General features: G+C 43.5%; 1 protein-coding gene across 1 annotated transcript in view; it reads right to left on the bottom strand.

Annotated features, from left to right (window-relative positions):
- Nucleotides 1-26,850, bottom strand: part of ELAPOR1 (endosome-lysosome associated apoptosis and autophagy regulator 1) — an 810,939-nt gene that overhangs the window by 455,413 nt on the left and 328,676 nt on the right. Inside the window, exon 13 of the mRNA XM_040422210.1 lies at nt 22,828-22,968. Coding sequence (XP_040278144.1) covers nt 22,828-22,968 — 141 coding nt within the window. The remainder of the gene's footprint in view (nt 1-22,827; nt 22,969-26,850) is intronic.

The raw sequence follows: 26,850 nt of genomic DNA, 5'->3' as shown, positions 1-26,850 counted from the left end.
TCTCATCTCGGTACCTAATGGCAGTCAAGCTACCTCTGGCGGGGCTGTGCGGCCCTCCAAAGAAATGCCACCCCACACCATTACTGACCCAATGCCAAACCGATCATGCTGGAGGATGTTGCAGGCAGCAGAACGTTCTCCACGGCGTCTCAAGACTCTGTCACGTCTGTCACATGTGCTCAGTGTGAACCTGCTTTCATCTGTGAAGAGCACAGGGCGCCAGTGGCGAATTTGCCAATCTTGGTGTTCTCTGGCAAATGCCAAACGTCCTGCACGGTGTTGGGCTGTAAGCACAACCCCCACCTGTGGACGTCGGGCCCTCATATCACCCTCACGGAGTCTGTTTCTGACCATTTGAGCAGACACATGCACATTTGTGGCCTGATGGAGGTCATTTTGCAGGGCTCTGGCAGTGCTCCTCCTGTTCCTCCTTGCACATAGGCGGAGGTAGCTGTCCTGCTGCTGGGTTGTTGCCCTCCTCCGGCCTCCTCCACGTCTCCCGATGTACTGGCCTGTCTCCTGGTAGCGCCTCCATGCTCTGGACACTACGCTGACAGACACCGCAAACCTTCTTGCCACAGCTCGCATTGATGTGCCATCCTGGATAAGCTGCACTACATGAACCACTTGTGTGGGTTGTAGACACCGTCTCATGCTACCACTAGAGTGAAAGCACCGCCAGCATTCAAAAGTGACCAAAACATCAGCCAGGAAGCATAGGAACTGAGAAGTGGTCTGTGATCACCACCTGCAGAGCCACTCCTTTATTGGGGGTGTCTTGCTAATTGCCTATAATTTCCACCTGTTGTCTATTGCATTTGCACAACAGCATGTGAAATTAATTGTCACTCAGTGTTGCTTCCTAAGTGGACAGTTTGATTTCACAGAAGTGTGATTGACTTGGAGTTACATTGTGTTGTTTAAGTGTTCCCTTTATTTTTTTGAGCAGTGTATATTGGAATACAGTGCAGTGACATCCATAGTGAACAGAGCGTATGTGTCTTTATATGGAATTTCGCTTAATTCTCCGATCAGTTGGCAAGAGTCGTGTAGATAACTGGGGAGCGTGCGGACATACAGGGAGTGCAGAATTATTAGGCAAGTTGTATTTTTGAGGATTAATTTTATTATTGAACAACAACCATGTTCTCAATGAACCCAAAAAACTCATTAATATCAAAGCTGAATATTTTTGGAAGTAGTTTTTAGTTTGTTTTTAGTTTTAGCTATTTTAGGGGGATATCTGTGTGTGCAGGTGACTATTACTGTGCATAATTATTAGGCAACTTAACAAAAAACAAATATATACCCATTTCAATTATTTATTTTTACCAGTGAAACCAATATAACATCTCAACATTCACAAATATACATTTCTGACATTCAAAAACAAAACAAAAACAAATCAGTGACCAATATAGCCACCTTTCTTTGCAAGGACACTCAAAAGCCTGCCATCCATGGATTCTGTCAGTGTTTTGATCTGTTCACCATCAACATGGCGTGCAGCAGCAACCACAGCCTCCCAGACACTGTTCAGAGAGGTGTACTGTTTTCCCTCCTTGTAAATCTCACATTTGATGATGGACCACAGGTTCTCAATGGGGTTCAGATCAGGTGAACAAGGAGGCCATGTCATTAGATTTTCTTCTTTTATACCCTTTCTTGCCAGCCACCCTGTGGAGTACTTGGACGCGTGTGATGGAGCATTGTCCTGCATGAAAATCATGTTTTTCTTGAAGGATGCAGACTTCTTCCTGTACCACTGCTTGAAGAAGGTGTCTTCCAGAAACTGGCAGTAGGACTGGGAGTTGAGCTGGACTCCATCCTCAACCCGAAAAGGCCCCACAAGCTCATCTTTGATGATACCAGCCCAAACCAGTACTCCACCTCCACCTTGCTGGCGTCTGAGTCGGACTGGAGCTCTCTGCCCTTTACCAATCCAGCCACGGGCCCATCCATCTGGCCCATCAAGACTCACTCTCATTTCATCAGTCCATAAAACCTTAGAAAAATCAGTCTTGAGATATTTCTTGGCCCAGTCTTGACGTTTCAGCTTGTGTGTCTTGTTCAGTGGTGGTCGTCTTTCAGCCTTTCTTACCTTGGCCATGTTTCTGAGTATTGCACACCTTGTGCTTTTGGGCACTCCAGTGATGTTGCAGCTCTGAAATATGGCCAAACTGGTGGCAAGTGGCATCTTGGCAGCTGCACGCTTGACTTTTCTCAGTTCATGGGCAGTTATTTTGCGCCTTGGTTTTTCCACACGCTTCTTGCGACCCTGTTGACTATTTTGAATAAAATGCTTGATTGTTCGATGATCACGCTTCAGAAGCTTTGCAATTTTAAGAGTGCTGCATTCCTCTGCAAGATATCTCACTATTTTTGACTTTTCTGAGCCTGTCAAGTCCTTCTTTTGACCCATTTTGCCAAAGGAAAGGAAGTTGCCTAATAATTATGCACACCTAATATAGGGTGTTGATGTCATTAGACCACACCCCTTCTCATTACAGAGATGCACATCACCTAATATGCTTAATTGGTAGTAGGCTTTCGAGCCTATACAGCTTGGAGTCAGACAACATGCATAAAGAGGATGATGTGGTCAAAATACTCATTTGCCTAATAATTCTGCACGCAGTGTATGGTTGTAGGAAAATATCTAAATAATGGGACAGGTTGCTGGTGGCTGATTTGGTGTTGGATTCGATTGGTCTGCCTGGAGGTTTTTCAGGATTTTTGTGAATTTTTGGAAGGTGATAGAAATATTGTATACATGGGGATTTTGGTGTTAGAAAGTTTTTTTCTTTCTTATTTATGAGCTGTTGCTCATAAGCACCTTTGATTTGGGTGGTCAGCTCTTTATTGAGAGCTGGGAAGGGGTTTTCTTGGACTGTTTCATAATAGGTTGGGTCTCTTTTTTTGGTTCAATAGTTTTTATTGAGTATTTCAAATTACAATACACATAAAGCCTCGGGCATTCCCGATTGGCAAACAATAAATAGTATCAATATACATACACCAAACGAAAAAAAAGCCTGTTATCAGCATATGAATTATGACTTGGGATATTTGGCTACCTAAGTCTGAGAAATCACACCAATGGCTAAGTTACCTGAAGGTTCTATAGAATCTCTCCCCATCCAATGACCTTGCCTGGTTCCACAGGTTTTCTAAAGCCTTTCCTATCCCATCTCCAGCCCACCTAAAACTGGGTGCTGTACGTAGAGTCTGACCATGGTTTCCATTTTTGAAGGAATTTGTCATACCCCCCTCCTCCCATAGCTATGATTCTTTCATATGTATACGAGGTATTAAGTGCCGCTGTTAATTCAGAGATATCTGGTATATCCTGGGTTTTCCATTTACGCAGTAGTAATAATTTCGCTGATATTAAAAATATACAATGAATGGCCCTTAAGCGAACCGGTAAAACGTCAATGCCTATCATTAGCAGGACCAATTGTGGTGACCAGGCTACTCCGCAGGGAACAATTTCAGCCAATAAATCTTTACATTGCGACCAGTATGTTTGTATCTTAGGGCATTGCCACAGAGTGTGGTATAGGGTACCCCTACCCCCGCATCCTCTCCAGCATCTGTCTGAGACTGAGTCATACATAATTGCTAGTTTATCTGGCGTGTAGTACCACCTTAAAACTGTTTTAATTGCAGACTCTACATGAGATACGCATTTCAAATGTTTGTGTATCATTCTGAGGGCCTGCAGCCATTCCTTTTCAGAAATAGACAGATTCATGTCTCTCTCCCACGCCACCATCAAATGTGACCGTTTAAAGGACTTCGGGTGCAGAATTGTGTATATAGGGACTTTATGCCTTTTTGATTGCTGGTAATATATAATTTTGCTAATTTATCCATTTTTACTCCGGATGGCTGCAGGCCTTGCAGTAAGTGACGAAGCTGGAGATATTTGAAAAACTCCTGGTTAGAAATGTGAAATTTATCTCTGATCCACTGGAATGTCTGCAGTACCCCCTGTCTCATCAAGTCTCCCACATTTTTTATGTCTGCTAACACCCAATTTGACAAATCTGTTTGGGGAAGCAATGCACAAACTGTAGAGAAGGGGAGAGAATCTGTTGTAAGAGGAGAGTCTGCATCCGCTAAAACATGATATTTGGACCACGCATTCAAGGATGCTAACACCGTCGGGCCTAGCTGTGTGGGAGTGGGTATTTTCCAAAAAGGCAAGCTTAATAGACCCTCCAAAGAATATGGGGCAGCTTGGGAAGCTTCAATCTGAACCCAAGGTAAGTTTTGGGACGTTTTTGTCCACCCTTTTAGCATGGAGACTAGTGACGTAATATAGTACAACTTTAAATCTGGCAACGCTAGACCTCCCATGTTACGTTCCCGTGTCATAATTTCTCTGGCTATCCTAGGATGTTTCTTGTCCCAAATGTATTTAGATAAGATTGAATGTGCTCTAGAGAAAAACCTGTCTGGGACGGGAATTGGCAGGGTGCGGTACAAATATAAGAACTTAGGCAGGACGAACATTTTAAAAGTGGCAATTTTTCCCATCCATGAAGTGTCATGTTTGGCAAAGTCTGAGAGTTCCTTTTCTGTGGAATGTAATAGAGCGTCGTAATTTTTAGGTTGGGTCTCTTAAGATGTTCTGTGCCTCATTTTCATAGTCCATATAGTCTTGTAGGACAATGCCACCTCCCTTGTCAGCTGGACGGATTATGATCTCAGTGTTTTCTTTTAATTTTTTCAGGGCAGTTTTTTCTTGGCTATTTAGATTTTTTGCATGCATAGATCTTTTTGTTTTTGCCGTCATCTTTTTTATGTCTGTTGATATCAGGTCAAAGAAGGTTAGTATGAAATGTCCCTGGCTTTGTAGGGGGAAAAAAATTTGACTTCGGGTGTACTTCCTGATGTGTATAGATCGGGGGGTCATGGGGGATTTCAGGGTTTTGTAGCGGAGTTTCTGTGTTTTTTGTATTTTTGGATTCAAAGTGTCTTTTGATTGTGAGATTTTTTCTGAATTTTTGTATGTCTAAATAAAGTTCAAATGGGTCAACCGGGTTGTATGGACAAAAGGAGAGTCCTTTCTGTAATAATCTATATTCAGATGTGGAAAGGGTGTCTGATGAAAGGTTGAATATTTTTACTGTGGTTGCTTGGTCTTTTTGGGGTGTTTCATTTTCCTCAGGGGAGGGTTTGTCCTGTTTTGTTGTGTCTAAAAGGACTTTCCTTTTTTGTTGTTTGCCTCCCCTACACCCTCGTGTTCTAATTTTCTTTTTCCCGGGTTGCGTTTGTAATACTGAGTGATGAGGGATGGGGTGATTTTTTGGGGGGCCTTTTTCGGTGTTTGTGGGTTGGGTGGTATATGTGTGGGAGGTAGAGTTCTCGCAGAACCTAAAAAAGGAACCAGGGCGGTGGCTCCCGGGATGGTATTGTCAATGATGGTATGGCCAGCTGTGCTCATGCTGTTGTATGATGATGTCTCATGTACCGTTATATTGGTAATTGTGGTGTCCAATAGGAGGTTGGTTTCTTCTATAGCCGGGGTGACGTTATGCGTTTTTTTATTGCAGTGACTGTTGTGAATGCTGCTTGTTTCTCCAGGGGAGTTGGTTGGGATGGGGGGTGTGCTTATATGGTCAGGGTGAGTCCTGGATGGTATATTGTGTTTGGATTTAAAATCAAGGTATTTGGTTCTGAGGGCTCTTAATTTCGTTAGGAATTCGTCAGGGGATGAATTGGTGGTGGTGTCAGGTAACGTGGGGGGGGTAGGTGTACTGTGGGTGTTGATCTTGGGGTGGTGGGATGCGGGCTCTGCAGGACCCTTGAGTGTATGACCGGGGGGGCAGCTGGGTGGCTGAGTTGTGGTTTCTATTTCTCGAGGGTATGGGTATTAGGGGTGGTGGTAGAGGTGGTACCGTCCTGATGGTGGTAGTGGGTACAGTAGGATTGGTGTATGTGTAGCGCGGATCCCTACTTGTGGTTTGGATATTTGCTGGTTTCCTATGAGCTTGATTGTTTGGTTTTTTATAGTGGTTGTTTGTGAATGAACGGGTTTTGGTATTGTATGGTGCTGTAGACCTCGGGTATTGTGTATTTGTTCTTTGTGACGTGTTGCTGCTGGCGGGTATTGCTGGAAGTTCTTGTGTCTCTTCAGGGGTGTGGGGGTTTTTGTTTTTGGGTAGTCTGTATCTATTATGCTCCTTGTCTGCTCTATCTCTTTGTAATTTATTGGCTTTGTTCGCTATGATGTTCTGCTCATTGTAGTATATTCTGTTAGTGAGATTATAATTTATCATTGAGAATTCTGGATGGGATGTGAAATCCTGTAGTTTTTTCATTTTTTCGTCTATTCTGTTAGTGTGGTGATCAGCCAGGGCTTTTCTTTTGTTTGTGATGATTTTCATTAGGCCTGCTGCGCATTGGTCAAGGTAATCATTCCATTCATACACAAAATTCTTATCGTCAGGAAAGGTAGGGGGGATATCTATCCTGAGGCCTCTAGGGGCTATATTTTCTTGAAGATAAATATTTAAAAACATGATGTCCAGAGAGTGAAATAGTTCAGACTTTAGGTTATCTTCGAGATTGTTGAACAGTTCACACTTATATTTTGTGTTATCAGGGGAAAAAAACTGCATATTGTCAATTTCACCTGTTGGCGTGTCCTGTTGCGAACAGTCTTTTTTTGATGTATAGCGGGATACTAGAGATTTTCGCTGTTGGATCCTTTGTGGGAAGTAGTCAATTTTTCAGTCTTTGTTGTATATTTCCACTGGCTGCTGGGCCTCCTCTCTGCTTTTTTGGACAGTGTATGTCCTCCGGTTACTGTATGTGTCCACACCGTTCCGGTCGTTACATAAAAGAAAGGGGAGAGAAAAGAGACAGGAGGCCGCGCCTCGTGTGTGTGGCTGTATTTATGGTCTTATTGCACTATATACAAGAAGCGCTTACCAAATGTTGTTGTGTGGAGCCACAACAACTGTAAAATGCTTATGCTGGTTTTCTCCCGTCCAGCGTGCGGGGTCCTGTACTGCTGCCAAGGTTCCTTTTTCTCTGCCCCAGGTGTGGCAAGAGAAATAAGTATTGGAGATAAAAAGTTGTGGTTTTTCTGAACCTTTTTTACAGCGCTGAAAACAGGAGGCAAGTTCTCATGTAATATTGTAAAAAAGGAAAGTAGCTATTTATTCTTTTGTCAACGCGTTTCAAGGGCGCACAGCCCTCTTCATCAGGACAATAAAAGCATATGTTGGGTCATATTAAAACATCGTCTTTTAAAAAGTATTTTGGCGCGCAGGCCAGTGGTTTGCTGGGCGGGGAGCTGGTGTGCATGACGTTATTCGTGACGTCAAGTGGAGAACGCCCACAGTTGTCTGACTGTCACTGGGGATTTGGTGATCACTATTGTATAATGGTTGATTATTATCTATATGGTATGCGTGACTTTAGATTGGTGTTTGTATGTGCTGGCCGTCTTATTCATGTTAGGGTGGTATGCGGCATATTTCAATTTCATGATCTGGTGTTTATATTGAGCTGCTGACAGCACTGTAAAGTAGGGGGGTCAGTACTGGGTAGCGCTCTAAATACCTGCAGGTGGCGGACTATGGTAGCGCTATAATTTACTGTGAATGACAGCATGGTAAGGTAGGAGGGTCCGTCCTGGGTTGCGCACTAGAGTACTGCAGGTGGCGGACTATGTTGGCGCTATGCTTTACTGTAAGTAGCGGGCTGTGGTCTGCTGCTAGGTCTCAAGGTGATCGATGTTCTTATGGGTGAGCAGATCTGGCACTAGATGGCAGCGGGGAAGGCGCATCACAGGTAGCCGCATTTTTTTGTGGATACAGCAGTGTCCCAGTGTTTATTTTCTTGTGGAGGATGGAAGGTAGATCCTTTGGGATTGTTTTTAAGATTTTTGATCAGGTACAACAGGAGTGCGGTGGTTATTTTTAGTTAGGAGTTGCATTTTTAGTCCCATGGTTCTCTCTTATGTTTTGTATAGTCATATTTTAATGGGTATTCGAGTGGGAGAGAGTGATGTTTGTTCCTAGTATTCTGGTTTTTCGGCAGTGGATCTGTAAGCTGCAGGTCATCGGTTGTGGTCTGTAGCCACCCCAAGATCAACACCCACAATACCCCCCCCCCCCCCCCCCCACGTTACCCGACACCACCGCCAATTCATCCCCTGACGAATTCCTAACGAAATTCAGAGCCCTCAGAACCAAATACCTTGATTTTAAATCCAAACACAATATACCATCCAGGACTCACCCTGACTATATAAGCACCCCCCCCATCCCAACCAACTCCCCTGGAGAAACAAGCAGCATTCACAACAGTCACTGCAATAAAAAAACGCATAAAGTCACCCCGGCTATAGAAGAAACCAACCTCCTATTGGACACCACAATTACCAATATAACGGTACATGAGACATCATCATACAACATCATGAGCACAGCTGGCCATACCATCATTGACAATACCATCCCGGGAGCCACCGCCCTGGTTCCTTTTTTAGGTTCTGCGAGAACTCTACCTCCCACACATATACCACCCAACCCACAAACACCGAAAAAACCCCCCCAAAAAATCACCCCATCCCTCATCACTCAGTATTACAAACGCAACCCGGGAAAAAGAAAATTAGAACACGAGGGTGTAGGGGAGGCAAACAACAAAAAAGGTAAGTCCTTTTAGACACAACAAAACAGGACAAACCCTCCCCTGAGAAAAAAACACCCCAAAAAGACCAAGCAACCACAGTAAAAATATTCAACCTTTCATCACACACCCTTTCCACATCTGAATATAGATTATTACAGAAATGACTCTCCTTTTGTCCATACAACCCGGTTGACCCATTTGAACTTTATTTAGACATACAAAAATTCAGAAAAAATCTCACAATCAAAAGACACTTTGAATCCAAAAATACAAAAAACACAGAAACCCCGCTACAAAACCCTGAAATCCCTCCTGACCCCCCGATCTATACACATCAGGAAGTACACCCAAAGTCAAATTTTTTCCCCCTACAAAGCCAGGGACATTTCATACAAACTTCTTTGACCTGACATAAAACAAGACATAAAAAAGATGACGGCAAAAACAAAAAGATCTATGCATGCAAAAAATCTAAATAGCCAAGAAAAAACTGCCCTGAAAAAATTAAAAGAAAACACCAAGATCATAATCCGTCCAGCTGACAAGGGAGGTGGCATTGTCCTACAAGACTATATGGACTATGAAAATGAGGCACAGAACATCTTAAGAGACCCAACCTATTATGAAACAGTCCAAGAAAACCCCTTCCCAGCTCTCAATAAAGAGCTGACCACCCGAATCAAAGGTGCTTATGAGCAACAGCTCATAAATAAGAAAGAAAAAAACTTTCTAACACCAAAATCCCCCTGTATACCATATTTCTATCACCTTCCAAAAATTCACAAAAATCCTGAAAAACCTCCAGGCAGACCAATCGCATCCAACACTAAATCAGCCACCAGCACGCAACCTGTCCCATTATTTAGATCTTTTCCTACAACCATATGTCCACACGCTCCCCAGTTATCTACACGACTCTTGCCAACTGATCCGAGAATTAAGCGAAATTCCATATAAAGACACATACGCTCTGTTCACTATGGATGTCACTGCACTGTATTCCAATATACAACACGACCTAGGGATAAAATGCATAAATAGAGTACTATCAAGCGATAAGAAATTAAAACCACCACAGATAACTTTCCTCTTAGAAAGCCTAAAATTCATTTTAGAAAATAACTTCTTCATCTATAACCACACCACATATCACCAGTGCAGGGGGACCGCGATGGGGACGAAAGTAGCACCGTCCTTCGCTAATCTGTTCATGGGCGAATTCGAAAAGGAATACATCTTTAACATCTCCAAACCTAATAAACACATAGTCTATTACAGAAGATATATAGATGACTTGTTCATCATCTGGGATGGTAATGAAAAGCAAGCCCAAGACTTCTGCACCCAGCTAAACGCCACAGATTGGGGAATTTCTTTCACCCCAAATTTTAACAAGACACAGATTGACTTTCTCGACATTACAATCACCAGTGTAAAGAACCATTTCATAACCAAAACATATTTCAAAACAGTAGACACAAATAGTTATATACATTTCACAAGTTTCCACCACAAAAAATGGCTCCAAAATATCCCCTACAGCCAATACAAACGAATCAGACGAAACTGCACACAAAGGGAAGACTTTATCCTACAAGCTAAAATAATACAAAAAAGATTCAATGAAAAAGGGTACCCCAAGAAACTAATAAAGGACGCATACGAAAAAACCACACAAATATCACAAAAAACCTGCCTAGAAAAAGGGATTAAGAATGAACAAAAATCCGACATGCACCTAAGCTTAATCACCCAATATAACACATCTAACAAAACCATCCGTTCAATATTAGCCAAACACTGGCATATTTTACAATAAGATCCTTATCTCGATAAATACCTGTCATCACAACCAAGAATCATCTACAGAAGAGCCCCTACTATGAAAAACATGCTAGCCCCCAGCAAACCAAAACAACATGAAAAAACCTCAGAAAGGGATAGGCCAGACCAGAAAGGTAGATTCAAATGCGGAATAAAAACCTGCCTATGTTGTAAGGTTATTACACATAACCACACACATTTTTCCTCAAACAAAAATGGATCCACCTTCATGATTAGACATCATATGACATGTCAAACTTGCTATGTGGTATACCTCATTGAATGTAAATGTGGCCTCCAGTACGTCGGACGCACAACCCAGGCCCTACACAACCGTGTAAACCAACATAGATACAATATACGCAGACAATACCTCAAACAATGGAAAAAGAAAAACATCCCCTAACCATCACCCCAATCGACTTTATACCAGAAAATCCCTTTAACAGATTTAATACTTTACAAAAGAGAGAAGTATACTGGATATGTCAGCTGGACACCCTTGCACCATATGGGCTCAATGAAATTTCAGAAACCATACTATAAACAAAAATATGAATTAAAGGAAAAAAAATTGACATCTAAACAACAAAAAAATTATACCCACAACTTTTCCCCTCACAATAAACTTACATACATACACATACCCTCTAATTCATTTTTTATAAAAATATATAGTGTCCCCCCCCTTCCCCTTCCTTTCTCTCTTTCTTTTCCCCCACTCCTTATCCTTCAATCTCATGATCTAAATATAACTAACAGTGTACCCAACCCGTTTTTTAAGATTTTTTTAAAAATAAAAATATATAAACACACTTTAGCAAAATGTTGCCACATCAAAACATATTGACAAAATATAACTTCCCTTCCTCTCTGTTGTAGCACCAGTTGCTACATAATAAACGCTAAATACAGCGACACTACCTGCGGACTATATGTCTACTGCTGGCCGTTTTCAGCCCGGAATGCTAGTAATAACACAATCTACAAAAAACAAATAAACAGAAAGAAAAAAATAAAAATAAAACTGCCCCCCCCCCCCCCAGTGTATTCCCTCCCCCCCCCCCCCCTCCTTTCGGTAAGTGTCAGACCGGCGCACCGAGGCGAACATTACCCATCCCTGGACCTGGCTACAGACCACAACCGATGACCTGCAGCTTACAGATCCACTGCCGAAAATCCAGAATACTAGGAACAAACATCACTCTCCCACTCGAATACCCATTAAAATATGACTATACAAAACATGATAAGAGAGAACCATGGGACTAAAAATGCAACTCCTAACTAAAAATAACCACCGCACTCCTATTGTACCTGATCAAAAATCTTAAAAATAATCCCAAAGGCTATACCTTCCATCCTCCACAAAAAAATAAACACTGGAACACTGCTGTATCCACAAAAAAATGCGGCTACCTGTGTTGCGCCTTCCCCGCTGCCATCTAGTGCCAGATCTGCTCACCCATAAGAACATCGATCACCTTGAGACCCAGCAGCAGACCACAGCCCGCTACTTACAGTAAAGCATAGCGCCAACATAGTCCGCCACCTGCAGTACTCTAGTGCGCAACCCAGGACGGACCCTCCTACCATGCTGTCATTCACAGTAAATTATAGCGCTACCATAGTCCGCCACCTGTAGGTATTTAGAGCGCTACCCAGTACTGACCCCCCTACTTTACAGTGCTGTCAGCAGCTCAATATACACACAACACCAGATCGTGAAATTGAAATATAACGCATACCACCCTAACATGAATAAGACGGCCAGCACATATAAACACCAATCTAAAGTCACGCATACCATATAGATAATAATCAGCCATTATACAATAGTGATCACCAAATCCCCAGTGACAGTCAGACAACTGTGGGTGTTCTCCACTTGACGTCACGAATAACGTCATGCACACCAGCTCCCCGCCCAGCAAACCACTGGCCTGCGCGCCAAAATACTTTTTAAAAGACGATGTTTTAATATGACCCAACATATGCTTTTATTGTCCTGATGAAGAGGGCTGTGCGCCCTTGAAACGCGTTGACTACTTTCCTTTTTTACAATATTACATGAGAACTTGCCTCATGTTTTCAGCGCTGTAAAAAAGGTTCAGAAAAACCACAACTTTTTATCTCCAATACTTATTTCTCTTGCCACACCTGGGGCAGAGAAAAAGGAACCTTGGCAGCCGTACAGGACCCCGCACGCTGGACGGGAGAATACCAGCATAAGCATTTTACAGTTGTTGTGGCTCCACACAACAACATTTGGTAAGCGCTTCTTGTATATAGTGCAATAAGACCATAAATACAGCCACACACACGAGGCGCGGCCTCCTGTCTCTTTTCTCTCCCCTTTCTTTTAAGGGCTCTTTCACACTTGCGTTATTGTCTTCCGGCATAGAGTTCCGTCGTCGGGGCTCTATGCCGGAAGAATCCTGATCAGGATTATCCTAATGCATTCTGAATGGAGAGAAATCCGTTCAGGATGCATCAGGATGTCTTCAGTTCCGGTACGGAACGTTTGTTGCCCGGAGAAAATACCGCAGCATGCTGCGCTTTTTGCTCCAGCCAAAAATCCGGAACACTTGCCGCAAGGCCGGATCCGGAATTAATGCCCATTGGAAGGCATTGATCCGGATCCGGCCTTAAGCTAAACGTCGTTTCGGCGCATTGCCGGAGCCGACATTTAGCTTTTTCTGAATGGTTACCATGGCTGCCGGGACGCTAAAGTCCTGACAGCCATGGTAAAGTGTAGCGGGGAGCGGGGGAGCAGCATACTTACCGTCCGTGCGGCTCCCGGGGCGCTCCAGAGTGATGTCAGGGCGCCCCAAGCGCATGGATTCCGTGATCGCATGGACACGTCATCCATGCGCATGGGGCGCTCTGACGTCATTCTGGAGCGCCCCGGGAGCCGCACGGACTGTAAGTATACTGCTCCCCCGCTCCCCGCTCCTACTATGGCAACCAGGACTTTAATAGCGTCCTGGGTGCCATAGTAACACTGAAAGCATTTGGAAGACGGTTCCGTCTTCAAATGCTTTCAGTACACTTGCGTTTTTCCGGATCCGGCGGGCACCTCCAGCAACGGAAGTGCATGCCGGATCCCAACAACGCAAGTGTGAAAGAGGCCTTAAGTAGTCAAGAAGATAGCTATGCCAGATTTCAATATTTCCCTAGAGATGGTAGTTCTTTTGAAACCCACTAGCCATTACGCACCTACAGAAAAACCTTATAACTCATATGATAGCAATAGCTAAGTCTCTCATACCACTACACTGGTTAGACACGCACACTCCCACCCTTCAAGAATGGAAGGCAAAGGTAGATCAAATTCACAACTTCGAAGAAATGACTAGCTGGATAAATAGAAGTCATGATAGCTTTCTAAAGACCTGGAATCTATGGGCAGTGTCGGACTGGGGTACCTAGGGCCCATCAGTAAAATGTATTTTGGGGGCCCACCGAACGGATACATTCAAATATAATAAATAATCTAACAAGTTTTTTACATGAACATAAGCTGGTTGAGGTGCTGTACATTGAATATATGTATATAGTGCAGTAAATCTAATATATTATGTGCCACTTGTGCAGGGGGTGGGAGCCTAGGGGCCCACCTTGCTCTGAGCTCCACATAGGAGCGAGCGAGTTGTAAAGTGGCGACTCAATGTGATATTATGAAAACAAGTTCAGTATAACTGGAAAATGATTCTGATATTATTAAACATGATATGGGAGACTCGGCTGGTCGCCCCCCCCCCCCCCCCCTCCCCTCCTTTTATGTTCCTTTCAGAGGTTCCGACTTTATAGAGTAAGATCATAGCTAGCAGACTGGGGCTTCCCAGTATAGATGCACAAGAGCTCTTATGTACAGATATTGAATAATAGTATGCGTCTATAGCCTATAATTGTATCATCTTAAGCATTTATGTACATCACTTATAATGTTCATCTGATGTTGTTTCTGGCTTTTGTAGCTAACTGATGCTTTAAAGATGTTACCTGATTGTAATGGAAATGCTTTTCAAGTCTGAAAATAATTAGAAAAATTTGAAAAATAAAGAATTTATAAAAAATATAAAAATAATTTGAGAATTTCAATTTTTTGGCAAATTTTCAATTTGAATTTATTTTTTTCAGTAACAAAGCAAGGGTTAACAGCCAAACAAAATGCTATATTTATTGCCCCGATTATGTAGTTTGCAGAAAAACCCCATATGTGGCCGTAAACTACTGTACGGGGACACAGTAGGGCGTAAAGGAAAAGGTGCGGCGTATGGTTTTTGGAAGGCAGATTTTGCAGGACTGGTTTTTTTGACACCATGTCCCATTTGAAGCCCCCCTGATGCACCCCTAGAGTAGAAACTCCATAAAAGTGACCCCATCTAAGAAACTACACCCCTCAAGGTATTCAAAACTGATTTTACAAACTTTGGTAACCCTTTAAGTGTTGCACAAGATTTAATGGAAAATAGAGATACAATTTCAAAATTTCACTTTTGGCAGATTTTCCATTTTAATAATTTTTTTCCAGTTACAAAGCAAGGGTTAACAGCCAAACAAAACTCAATATTTATGGCTCTGATTCTGTAGTTTACAGAAATACCCCATATGTGGTCGTAAACCGCTGTACGGGCACACGGCAGGGTGCAGAAGGAAAGTAATGCCATACGGTTTTGGAAGGCAGATTTTGCTGGACCGGTTTTGTGACACCATGTCCCATTTGAAGCCCCTTTAATGCACCCCTAGAGTATAAACTCCAAAAAAGTGACCCCATTTTAGAAAATATGGGATAGGGTGGCAGTATTGTTGGCAGGGCCGCTGATAGGCCAGTACAGCTGGCCCAGTTGTACCGGGCCCGGCTGGCAGGGGGGCCCGGGCTGCCGACTCCCGAGCCATTTTAATTTTTTTGCTGTCAGTGGGCTGGCTCCAGTAACAGCAGGCAGTGTGGGGGCGGCGCTCACTCACTGACGTCACACGCCTGCTCCTCCCACTAGGCGGCGCAGGCGCGTGACGTCAGTGAGTGAGCGCTGCCGCCCGCACTTGTTACTGGAGGCTGGAGGGTGGAGGGAGGAGGCAGGAGCTGAATGTAAGGTAGTATTTTAGTAAAGAGATGAGCGCTGTGCCTGTGCTAAAATTAAAGTTACTGTCTGCAGCCTGCACGGCTGCACCGATTTATTAATGTATACTACTGTGAGTGGCGGGGGGGGATCTATATGGATGACGTCATGACGGCACTGTTATAGGGAGGGCGGGGGATCCGTGGATGGCACTGTTATGGGGGGGGGGTCTGTCATGTGGATGACACTTATGGGGGGGGCCGGGGGGTCTGTGGATGACACTTATGGGGGGGATCTGTGGATGGCACCATTATGGAGGGGGATCTGTGGATGACACTGTTATGGGGGGTATCTGTGGATGACACTGTTATAGGGGGATCTGTGGATGACTGTTATGGGGGGGATCTGTGGATGGCACTGTTATGGAGGGTATCTGTGAATGGCACTGTTATGGAGGGGTATCTGTGGATGACACATAGCATAAGATGCTATATACGGTATGTGTCATCCACAGATCCCCCTCTATAACAGTGCCATCCACAGATCCCCCCATAACAGTGCCATCCACAGATCCCCCCATAACAGTGCCATCCACAGATCCCCTCCATAACAGTGCCATCCACAGATCCTCTCCATAACAGTGCCATCCACAGATCCCCTCCATAACAGTGCCATCCACAGATCCCCTCCATAACAGTGCCATCCACAGATCCCCTCCATAACAGTGCCATCCACAGATCCCCTCCATAACAGTGCCATCCACAGATCCCCTCCATAACAGTGCCATCCACAGATCCCCTCCATAAAAGTGCCATTCACAGATCCCCTCCATAACAGTGCCATTCACAGATCCCCTCCATAACAGTGCCATTCACAGATCCCCTCCATAACAGCGCCATTCACAGACGACCCCCCAGCGCCATAAATATCACTTGTAGACAAATCTGCATGTTGTTTCAAGGCGGCGTCTGGGGAGGGGCCAAGGGCGGGGCCAGGGGTGTGGCTGAAGGAGGGATCAGGGGGTGGAGCTGAAGGGGGCCCCGTCATGTATGCTGTACGGGGCCCCATGATTTCTATCAGCGGCCCTGATTGTTGGTACTAGTTTACGGTACATGATTTTTGGTTGCTCTATATTACACTTTTTGTAAGGCACGGTAACAAGAAATAGCTGTTTTGGCACCGTTTTTATCTTCAACATTCGTCTAACAGGTTAGATCATGTGATATTTTTATAGAGCAGGTTGTCACGGACGCGGCGATACCTAATATGTATACTATTTTTTTTATTTATGTAAGTTTTACACAATGATTTCATTTTTGAAACAAAATAAATCATGTTTTAGTGTCTCCATAGTCTGAGAGCCATAGTTTTTTCAGTTTTTGGGCAAATATCTTTGGTAGGGTATGATATTTGCGGGATGAAATGACGGTTTGATTGGCACTATTTTGGGGTGCGTATGACTTTTTGATCGCTTGCTATTACACTTTTTGTGATGTAAGGTGACAAAAAAGAGCTTTTTTTTACACAGTTAAAAATTTATTTATTTTTCACTGTATTTACCTGAGGGTTTAGATCATGTGATATTTTTATAGAGAAGTTTATTACGGACGCAGCGATAGCTAATATGTATACTTTTTTTTATTTATGTAAGTTTTACACTATTATTTCATTTTTGAAACAAAAAAAATATAATCTTGTTTTTGTGTCTCCATATTCTGAGAACCATAGTTTTTTCAGTTTTTGGGCGATTATATTAGGTAGGGTCTAATTTTTTGCGGGATGAGGTGACGGTTTGATTGGCACTATTTTGGCGTACATACAACTTTTTGGATCACTTTTATTACCTTTTTTGGGAAGTAAGGTGGGCAAAATTTAAATTTCATAATTTTTTTTTTTTTATGGCGTTCACCGTGCGGGTAAAATAACATGACCATTTTATAGATCAGGTCGTTACGAATGTCAAACATGTGTAGGGAATTTAATTTTTTTCATTTTTAATCAGTGATAAATGTGTTTTTTTATTTTTACAGTTTTTTTTTTACATTTTTGTGACCCAGACCCACTTGGTTCTTGAAGATCCAGTGGGTCTGATGTCTGAATAATACAATACAGTACACTATACAGCCGCTCAATATGAGGAGGAGCAGCATGCGTACAATAGCTTCTCACTGGTCTATTGCGAGCCCATTTAGACAGGCAACGTAACCACGGCATCTGGGAGTGCAAAAACCCAGAAGCATGCACTTCTAGGTGTGTTCCAACTCCCCCTGGTGAGGATCAGGGGAGCCGTGGTGTGTGTGGCAGCCTCTGTGCACCTCAATTATACACACATTAGTTCCTATGGAGCCCCTGCCACAGACAGGACTCCATAGGAAAATAGGGTGAGATTTATCCAGACTGGTGCTTTCTGCTCAGAGCTGCTACACATTTCTGGCTTCCTTTACAAAGAATACATTTCTCAGGACAGCTGGCCAAGCCCCCTTCCTGAAAAGTGGCAAGGATGATGTAAAAGTGGGCGCTGTGCCAATTTTATAAAAGGTCGCAATTAAAAAGCGCCCCTGTGCCACTTTTCAGGCGCAAAAGAAATGATAAATCAAAATCTCCCCGTATGAGGGAAGCAATCTAATGATTGCTTGTTATAGTTCCCTATGGGAACTATAAAAAAAAGTTAATGTTTTTAGAAATATACACTGCTCAAAAAAATAAAGGGAACACAAAAATAACACATCCTAGATCTGAATTAATTAAATATTCTTCTGAAATACTTTGTTCTTTACATAGTTGAAGGTGCTGACAACAAAATCACACCGAAAAAAAAATAGAAATCAAATTTTTTAACCCATGGAGGTCTGGATTTGGAGTCACCCTCAAAATTAAAGTGGAAAAACACACTACAGGCTGATCCAACTTTGATGTAATGCCCTTAAAACAAGTCAAAATGAGGCTCAGTAGTGTGTGTGGCCTCCACGTGCCTGTATGACCTCCCTACAACACCTGTGCATGCTCCTGATGAGGTGGCGGACAGTCTCCTGAGGGATCTCCTCCCAGACCTGGACTAAAGCATCTGCCAACTCCTGGACAGTCTGTGGTGCAACGTGACGTTGGTGGATAGAGCGAGACGTGATGTCCCAGATGTGCTCAATTGGATTCAGGTCTGGGGAACGGGCGGGTCAGTCCATAGCATCAATGCCTTCGTCTTGCAGGAACTGCTGACACACTCCAGCCACATGAGGTCTAGCATTGTCTTGCATTAGGAGGAACCCAGGGCCAACCGCACCAGCATATGGTCTCACAAGGGGTCTGAGGATCTCATCTCGGTACCTAATGGCAGTCAGGCTACCTCTGGCGAGCACATGGAGGGCTGTGCGGCCCTCCAAAGAAATGTCACCCCACACCATTACTGACCTAATGCCAAACCGGTCATGCTGGAGGATGTTGCAGGCAGCAGAACGTTCTCCACGGCGTCTCCAGACTCTGTCATGTCTGTCACATGTGCTCAGTATGAACCTGCTTTCATCTGTGAAGAGCACAGGGCGCCAGTGGGGAATTTGCCAATCTTGGTGTTTTCTGGCAAATGCCAAACGTCCTGCACGGTGTTGGGCTGTAAGCACAACCCCCACCTGTGGACGTCGGGCCCTCATATCACCCTCATGGAGTCTGTTTCTGACCGTTTGAGCAGACACATGCACATTTGTGGCCTGCTGGAGGTCATTTTGCAGGGCTCTGGCAGTGCTCCTCCTGTTCCTCCTTGCACAAAGGCAGAGGTAGCGGTCCTGCTGCTAGGTTTTTGCCCTCCTACGGCCTCCTCCACGTCTCCTGATGTACTGGCCTGTCTCCTGGTAGCGCCTCCATGCTCTGGACACTACGCTGACAGACACAGCAAACCTTCTTGCCACAGCTCGCATTGATGTGCCATCCTGGATAAGCTGCACTACCTGAGCCACTTGTGTGGGTTGTAGACTCCGTCTCATGCTACCACTAGAGTGAAAGCACCGGCAGCATTCAAAAGTGACCAAAACATCAGCCAGGAAGCATAGGAACTGAGAAGTGGTCAGGTCACCACCTGCAGAACCATTCCTTTATTGGGGGTGTCTTGCTAATTGCCTATAATTTCCACCTGTTGTCTATCCCATTTGCACAACAGCATGTGAAATTGATTGTCACTCAGTGTTGCTTCCTAAGTGGACAGTTTGATTTCACAGAAGTGTGATTGACTTGGAGTTACATCGTGTTGTTTAAGTGTTCCCTTTATTTTTTTGAGCAGTGTATTTAAAAAAATTAAATCACCCCCCTTTCCCCAAAATACACATCATCGCCGAGTGAAAAAATGCCCATAAAAAAGTCTAAATGGCCGATTTGCCATTTTTTGTCGCTTCAGCTCCCACCAAATAATAAAATAAAAACTGATGAAAAAGTCATAAACACCCCAAAATTGTATCAATGAAAAGTACAAATCACCCAGACAAAAATGAGCCCTCACAAAGTTCTGTACACATAACTAGATGGGTCAGAATATGGCGACAACATTTTTTTTTTCAAGGTTTTTATTTTGTTTTCAGTATTAAAATGCAAGAAAAACTATACATATGTGGTTTTGCCATAATTTTACTGACCTGTAAAAATAAAACCCATAAAACTGTTGTGGAATTGTGTTTTGTTCCAATCTCACCCCATTTGGGATGGTGGGATTAGAGCAACTTGTCCCTCAACAAACAAGCCCTCATACAGTTATGTGAAAAAAAAAAAAGTTATGGCCCTGGTAAGGCAGGGGGTGAAAAATTAAAACGCAAAACGAAAAAACCTCTGAGGCTTTTAGGGTGAAAGCGATACATCTTCTAAAATAACTGTAGGAAAAAGCACTAGCCTATGTGTGTGTTTACACGATCCCGGCCACCAGAAAGGCCAATGCTTTTTCATATAGTGTGCAAGCACGACCACTGCTGATAGATTGCAGGGTGGTCGTAACCATTGTATAATGTGATGGAAAAAATGAATCACGCCAGCAAAGGAAGCAATATGCATAATAACAGTACATTAGTAAGTGGCTTGTGTTAACTTTCTCTACGTGATAAATGCCACTTTCTGAAGTAAGACAACCCCTTTAATGTACTAATGAATAAAGGTTAAAAGAGTTGTCTCACCTCAGACATTGGGGGCATATCGCTAGGACCTCTGGGACCCACACTATGCAAAATAGGGCTTTAGTACACCGACGAGTGTGGCTTGCACTAGAAAGCTGAGGTGCACTGAATGGCTAGGCCCCACCCCTTGGTGCACAAAAGCCTTAACTTGGATAAAGAATAAAAGTCTATTTTCTCAGCAACGCTGCAATCCATTTTCACAAGATAGGCATCATTTTAACCAGCAGGATTAACTTTACCAGGCAGCATACCTTGTTTAATAGGGATTTTCCTGCTCATTTCCTCCCAACCCAGTTCTGGCTTTGGCTCAAAAAATTGCATCAAAAGTTGTCACATAAAGCTGTGCCTGACTCCACACTAATCATATTAAGGACCATGTTCATAAAGGTAATGACTGCATGGGGGCATTCACATCATCATATTTGCTTTGGGGTCCACAAATCGTGGATCTGCAAAATATGGATGCGGTCCGGGTGCATCCTGCACTTTGTGCGGGCCCTATTGAAAAAAATACCTATTCTTGTCATCAAAATAGACAAGTATAGGAAAAGTTCTATAATTTGCAAATTGGCCACATGGATGCAGACAGCACATGGATGACATCTGTGTGCTGCCCACATCTTTTACAGCCTTTATAGAAATGAATGGGTAGACGTGCGATCCGTAAAAAATGTGGATCAGACGTGGGCCAACAATACGGTCCAATGCACCCTACAACTAATGTCTGTATACATAACAAATTATTCCATAAACCATAATTGTCTGATGAGTGTCGTTCAGCTGTTGTCAAATTTTTTATTTACTATAATGAAGGTCATTGCTGTGAACTGGAGTTAAGGAGTTACATTAACCTCTTCTTTGTTAATTGCCTGCATATAAAAATGGTTAAAGGGTTTCTGTCACCCTGCAAAACTAATTATTATTTTTTTGGATAGTTAGATTGCTCATAGTGCGATATAGCAGAATATAATGCTCTTACTTACTTTCATGCGGCCGATTCTTTATAAAACGAACTTTTATAATATGTAAATGAGGGCTCTACCAGCAAGTAGGGCGTCTACTTGCTGGTAGCTGCTGCAGAAATCCGCCCCCTCGCCGTGTTGATTGACAGGGCCAGCCGTGATCTCCTCCTCCGGCCGGCCCTGTCAGTAATTCAAAAATCGCGCGCCTCGCGTCATTCGGCGCAGGCGCTCTGAGATGAGGAGGCTCGTATCCTCAGCACTCCCTCAGTGCGCCTGCGCCGATGACATCACCGAAAGAGAAGACGTCATCGGCGCAGGCGCACTGAGGGAGTGCTGAGGATACGAGCCTCCTCATCTCAGAGCGCCTGCGCCGAATGACGCGAGGCGCGCGATTTTTGAATTACTGACAGGGCCGGCCGGAGGAGGAGATCACGGCTGGCCCTGTCAATCAACACGGCGAGGGGGCGGATTTCTGCAGCAGCTACCAGCAAGTAGACGCCCTACTTGCTGGTAGAGCCCTCATTTACATATTATAAAAGTTCGTTTTATAAAGAATCGGCCGCATGAAAGTAAGTAAGAGCATTATATTCTGCTATATCGCACTATGAGCAATCTAACTATCCAAAAAAAAAATAATGAGTTTTGCGGGGTGACAGAAACCCTTTAAATGTATGATTGCTTGGAGACTTTGAATTGAGTGGCAGTGCACATACTTGACTACTGCCCCATTTAAGTTCATCCAGAATGGGACTCATGACCTTCATTACAATAATCATTGGCGTCCCAGTAGTGGAGACCCCATTAATCAATTATTTATCACGTTTTCGGTGAGTTAACACATTGAAATTTTAGCAGTGACTACATACGGGTACGGCTACATGGTGATCTTGGTTGTGTTCCCATAGAGATTAATAGGGTCACTACGTTTGCAGTGACCACATCCCCAGAATCGCAAAATAAATCTAACCAATTTGGATCTTTTGATAATGTAGGGTAACAGTCACAGAAAATGTCTGAGTCACTCTGCTACCCCGTTCGTTTCTATGGCTGCCCTGCTACAGCGCAACAGATCGCAATGTAGCCATAACCTGTTAATCAGTCATTGTTCACATTATCAGAAATTCAGAATTATATTATATAACAAAAGAAAAACTGGCAAAACTAATGTAGACTACATACCCCATCCTTTTTAACACTGGTTCTTTGGAATGCCCAAGTAAAAGTAGTGTTTGCATTTCTCTTCAAGTGATGTGAATATGACTGCTTATCTCTTGTGCCATTCCAACTTTCTATTAGAGAGCTTGTTTCTAAATTCACGGCCTACAATACAGAATTTTATTTTTTTATTGTGAGGTACACATACGCAGAAACTGTATTATTATACAGTATATTGATATTCAATGACTGCATAACTTACTGTATGCAGAAGACTTAGGCTACTTTAACACCAGCGTTTTAAATTTCCGCTATTGAGATCTGTCATAGGATCTCAATACCGGAGGGAAACGCTTCAGTTTTGTCCCCATTCATTGTCAATGGGAACAAACCTGAACTGAACAAAACGGAGTGCACCAGAATGCATTCCATTCCGTTTGGTTGCTCTCCCATGACACTATGTTTCACTGCCTGTGTTGGACGGTTAAAAATAAAAAATAATAGTATCGTTATTGGTGTATTCGTTAAAACAATAGTCAAGACATCCTGTTAATAAGGAACAGGCAGATGGGGGGGGGGGGGGCATGCCCTAACTGACACAATAGTGCAATAATAATAGGTACCTATGTTCAATAGTGGCATAGGAATATATCTATTAGGGGCATTTACTATCTGCCAACTCCCCACTCTGGATAGACCCAGATGGTGTGTAGGTCTAGAGAAATATAGATATATTCCCCCTAAGAGAAATATGGGATTACACTTACCGGTAATCTTTTTTCCTTGAGTCGATGACAGCACCCTTGGATAGTGTCCGCTCCCTCCTCAGAACAGGAAAAAGGAAACACAACCACTTGAAAAGGAGGTACTGACCCCCTTCATGCCAGTACTATTTCAAGAACTAAGGAAACAAACATCTTATAGCACTACTAGTCATATATCTATCTCTCTCTCTCTCTCTCTATATATATATATATATATATATATATATATATATATATATATATATACACACACACACCTTTTTTTTTTTTGGGGGAGGGAAGTAAGCGGGTGCTGTCATAGGCTCAAGGAAAAAAGATTACCGGTAAGTGTAATCCCATATTTCCCCCCTCGCCTATGACAGCACCCTTGGATTTATCAGCGAGATAAGATTTTAGGGAGAGACAATTGCCTGAAAGTCTTTCTGTCCAAATACCAGGCCCTCCTGAGAGGGTAACTGAAGTTTGCGGCAAAAAGATCGATGACTGGGCGGCCCCATAACGCAGTTATTTTGTCGAATATCTGTTGGTCTAGAGACCATTCTCCCTGTTGGATTAGATGAACTGCAGAAATGGGATTAGATGAACTGCAGAAATTGATGAGAGAGAATCTCCTGCCAATTGAAATATTTCCTGACTTAGGGACATAACACTCGGCGATCTGGTACCTTCCTGCCTGTTGATGTATGCCACAGCTGTCATGTTGTCTGAATAAATCTAAACATTTCTTCCTCTTATTAACTGAAGACTCCCCTTCAGGGCCATGAATATAGCTTTCAATTCTCTGAAATTGTGAGACTGATCCTGACTCTTTCGATCCCACTGACCCTGTAGCAGAAGAGACTGTATATGAGCCCCCCAACCAAAGGGGCTTGCATCCGTGGTGAGAAATAAGACCTCCTGTCTCTGCCACGGGAGACCTCCCTGAAGATTTGACAGGTTGGTCCACCAATTTAGGGAGGAGAGGGGATGAGGTGATAGATGGATAATAGAGTCTAGGGATAAGGGATCTTTGTCCCAGACTTCCAGAATTTGTAGCTGGAGAGGTCTGGAATGGAATTGCGCCCACTCTACTCCTGGGATAGCTGCCGTCATGAGACCTAAGACTGACATGGCCTCCCTTAGAGATACTGACTGTCGAAAGGCAAGTCCCTGAACCTGGGATATGATTAGGCGAGCCTTGTGAAGGGGAAGAGAACAAATCTGCTGCCTTGAGTCTAGGGTCATCCTTAAAAAGGTGCACAACTGACTCGGCACTAGATTGGACTTCTCTAGGTTCAGGTCCCAACCCAATCTGTCTAATGTCTCTCTGAACCATGAAATCTGCCCCATTAGCTGTTCCGACGTCTGAGAGAGAAGGAGGAAGTCGTCTAGGTATGGAATGACCACCAGATCCCTCTCACTCAGATGGGCCATCATCTCCCCCACAATTTTCGTGAATACCCTGGGGGCTTGAGATAGTCCAAAGGGAAGAGCCCGAAATTGTAAGTGAAGTATTCTGTCCTCCAACTAAACAGCTACTCTCAGGAATCTCTGATGATTGGGATGTATGGGGACGTGGTAGTATGCATCCCTGAGATCTAGGGATGCCATGAAACACTCTGGAAACAGATTTAGTATCATAGACTTGATTGTTTCCATACAAAATTTCTCGTACACTAGGAACTTGTTCAGCAATTTTAGGTTTATTATTGTACGGTAGGAGCCATTCAGTTTTTTTTACAAAAAAGAGAGTTGAATAAAAAAAAAATTTTCTTTCCTGAACTGGGACTTCTGACAGAACATTTTTTGCTAGAAGGGAAGATACTTCTGAAACCAAGGCCGCTTGCTTTTGGGGACTGGAACGATAGTCTGTTACAACATATCTTTCTGGCGGCAGTCTCAGAAAATTTATCTTGTAGCCTTCTGAAAGGATAGAGATTATCCAAGGGCTGTTTGATATTATCCTTCAATGTTCTGTGAAAAGTAAAAGCCGACCTCCTACTGGGGCTCTGGTGTCATTGCTGCTGCTTTTTGGAGGCTTCTGCACCAGAAAAAAGATATTCCTTGGACTTTCTGGCAGCACCTGGAACCTGCTTGGATACCTCCCGCCTTCTATAGGTATTTTTATTTCGTTGAGGGCGGAAAGGTCTTTTATGAGACTGCTGGCCTGTTGATGGGAAGCCCTTCTTTTTATCTGATGCCTTCTCAAGCAGGTCATCTAACACAGGGCCAAATAGGAATTCACCCTGGCAAGGTATTGCGCATAATTTAGCCTTAGAGGAAGAGTCACCCTTCCAGTCCTTCAACCATATGGCTCTACGAGCTGAATTAGAGAGGGCGGAAGCTCTAGCCGAGAACTTCAAAGAGTCCACAGAAGCATCCGCAAGGAAATCTATTGCGTTAAATATGGTTGGAAAGGAGGAAAGCAACTCTTCCCTTGGGGTTCCCTCCTTAATATGCTCCTCTAGCTCCTTTATCCAAATCTTAAGTGACCTAGCCACAGAGGTGGCAGCAATAGCAGGTCTAAAGGCACCCGCTGTTGCCTCCCAGCTCTTTTTTAAGTAAATCTCAGCCCTTCTATCCATAGGATCCTTTAAACTCCCAGAGTCTTCAAAGGGAAGGGTTGCCTTTCTAGAAATTTTGGGGCTCTATCCCACGCCGCCGAAACTTCCTCATCAAACGGGTATTTACGTTTCAAGGCCGAGGGAATAAAAAACTTTCTATCTGGTCTGCTCCATTCCTTTTTAATAACTGCAGAAATATTTTCGGGACGTCAAACCCTTTTATCTTTTTTGGGCCCAGACCTTCAAACATGGAGTCTCTAACAGACTGTGTTTCTTTATAATCATCTAACCCCATGGTAGCTCGAACTACTCTAAGTAAGGAGCTAATATTTTCTGTCTGAAACAGTGGTCTTCCCGCTATATGATCATCAAAGGATTCATCCGATGATGGTCCTTCTCCCTCTTCCTCCAATCCTGACAATGATTCATGGTCGCTGGAGGGGGGAATAGACGCGGCTGCAGAGGTGCTTGGGCGGTTCTCCAGGAGGCTATTAACCGACTCCTTTACTGACTCTCTTACTTCGTCCCGGATCATCTGTTTAAGACTTGTCATAAGAGATGGGGCCTCATCCTCTAATAGCTTGGCCACGCAGACTTGGCAAATAGGCTTCCCGCAGCCGGAGGGTAGCTTTTTCTTACAAATTGCACACCCCTTATCTCTGGATCTGGAGACCCTTCTACTTTCTTTGGACACCTAAACATAAAAATAGCCCCATAAGAAATAAGAATTCTAGAAATCT

This window comes from Bufo bufo, chromosome 3 (genome assembly GCF_905171765.1).
Source record: "Bufo bufo chromosome 3, aBufBuf1.1, whole genome shotgun sequence".
NCBI classification, from domain to species: Eukaryota; Metazoa; Chordata; class Amphibia; order Anura; family Bufonidae; genus Bufo; species Bufo bufo.
This window is presented reverse-complemented; position numbering and strand designations above follow the sequence as displayed.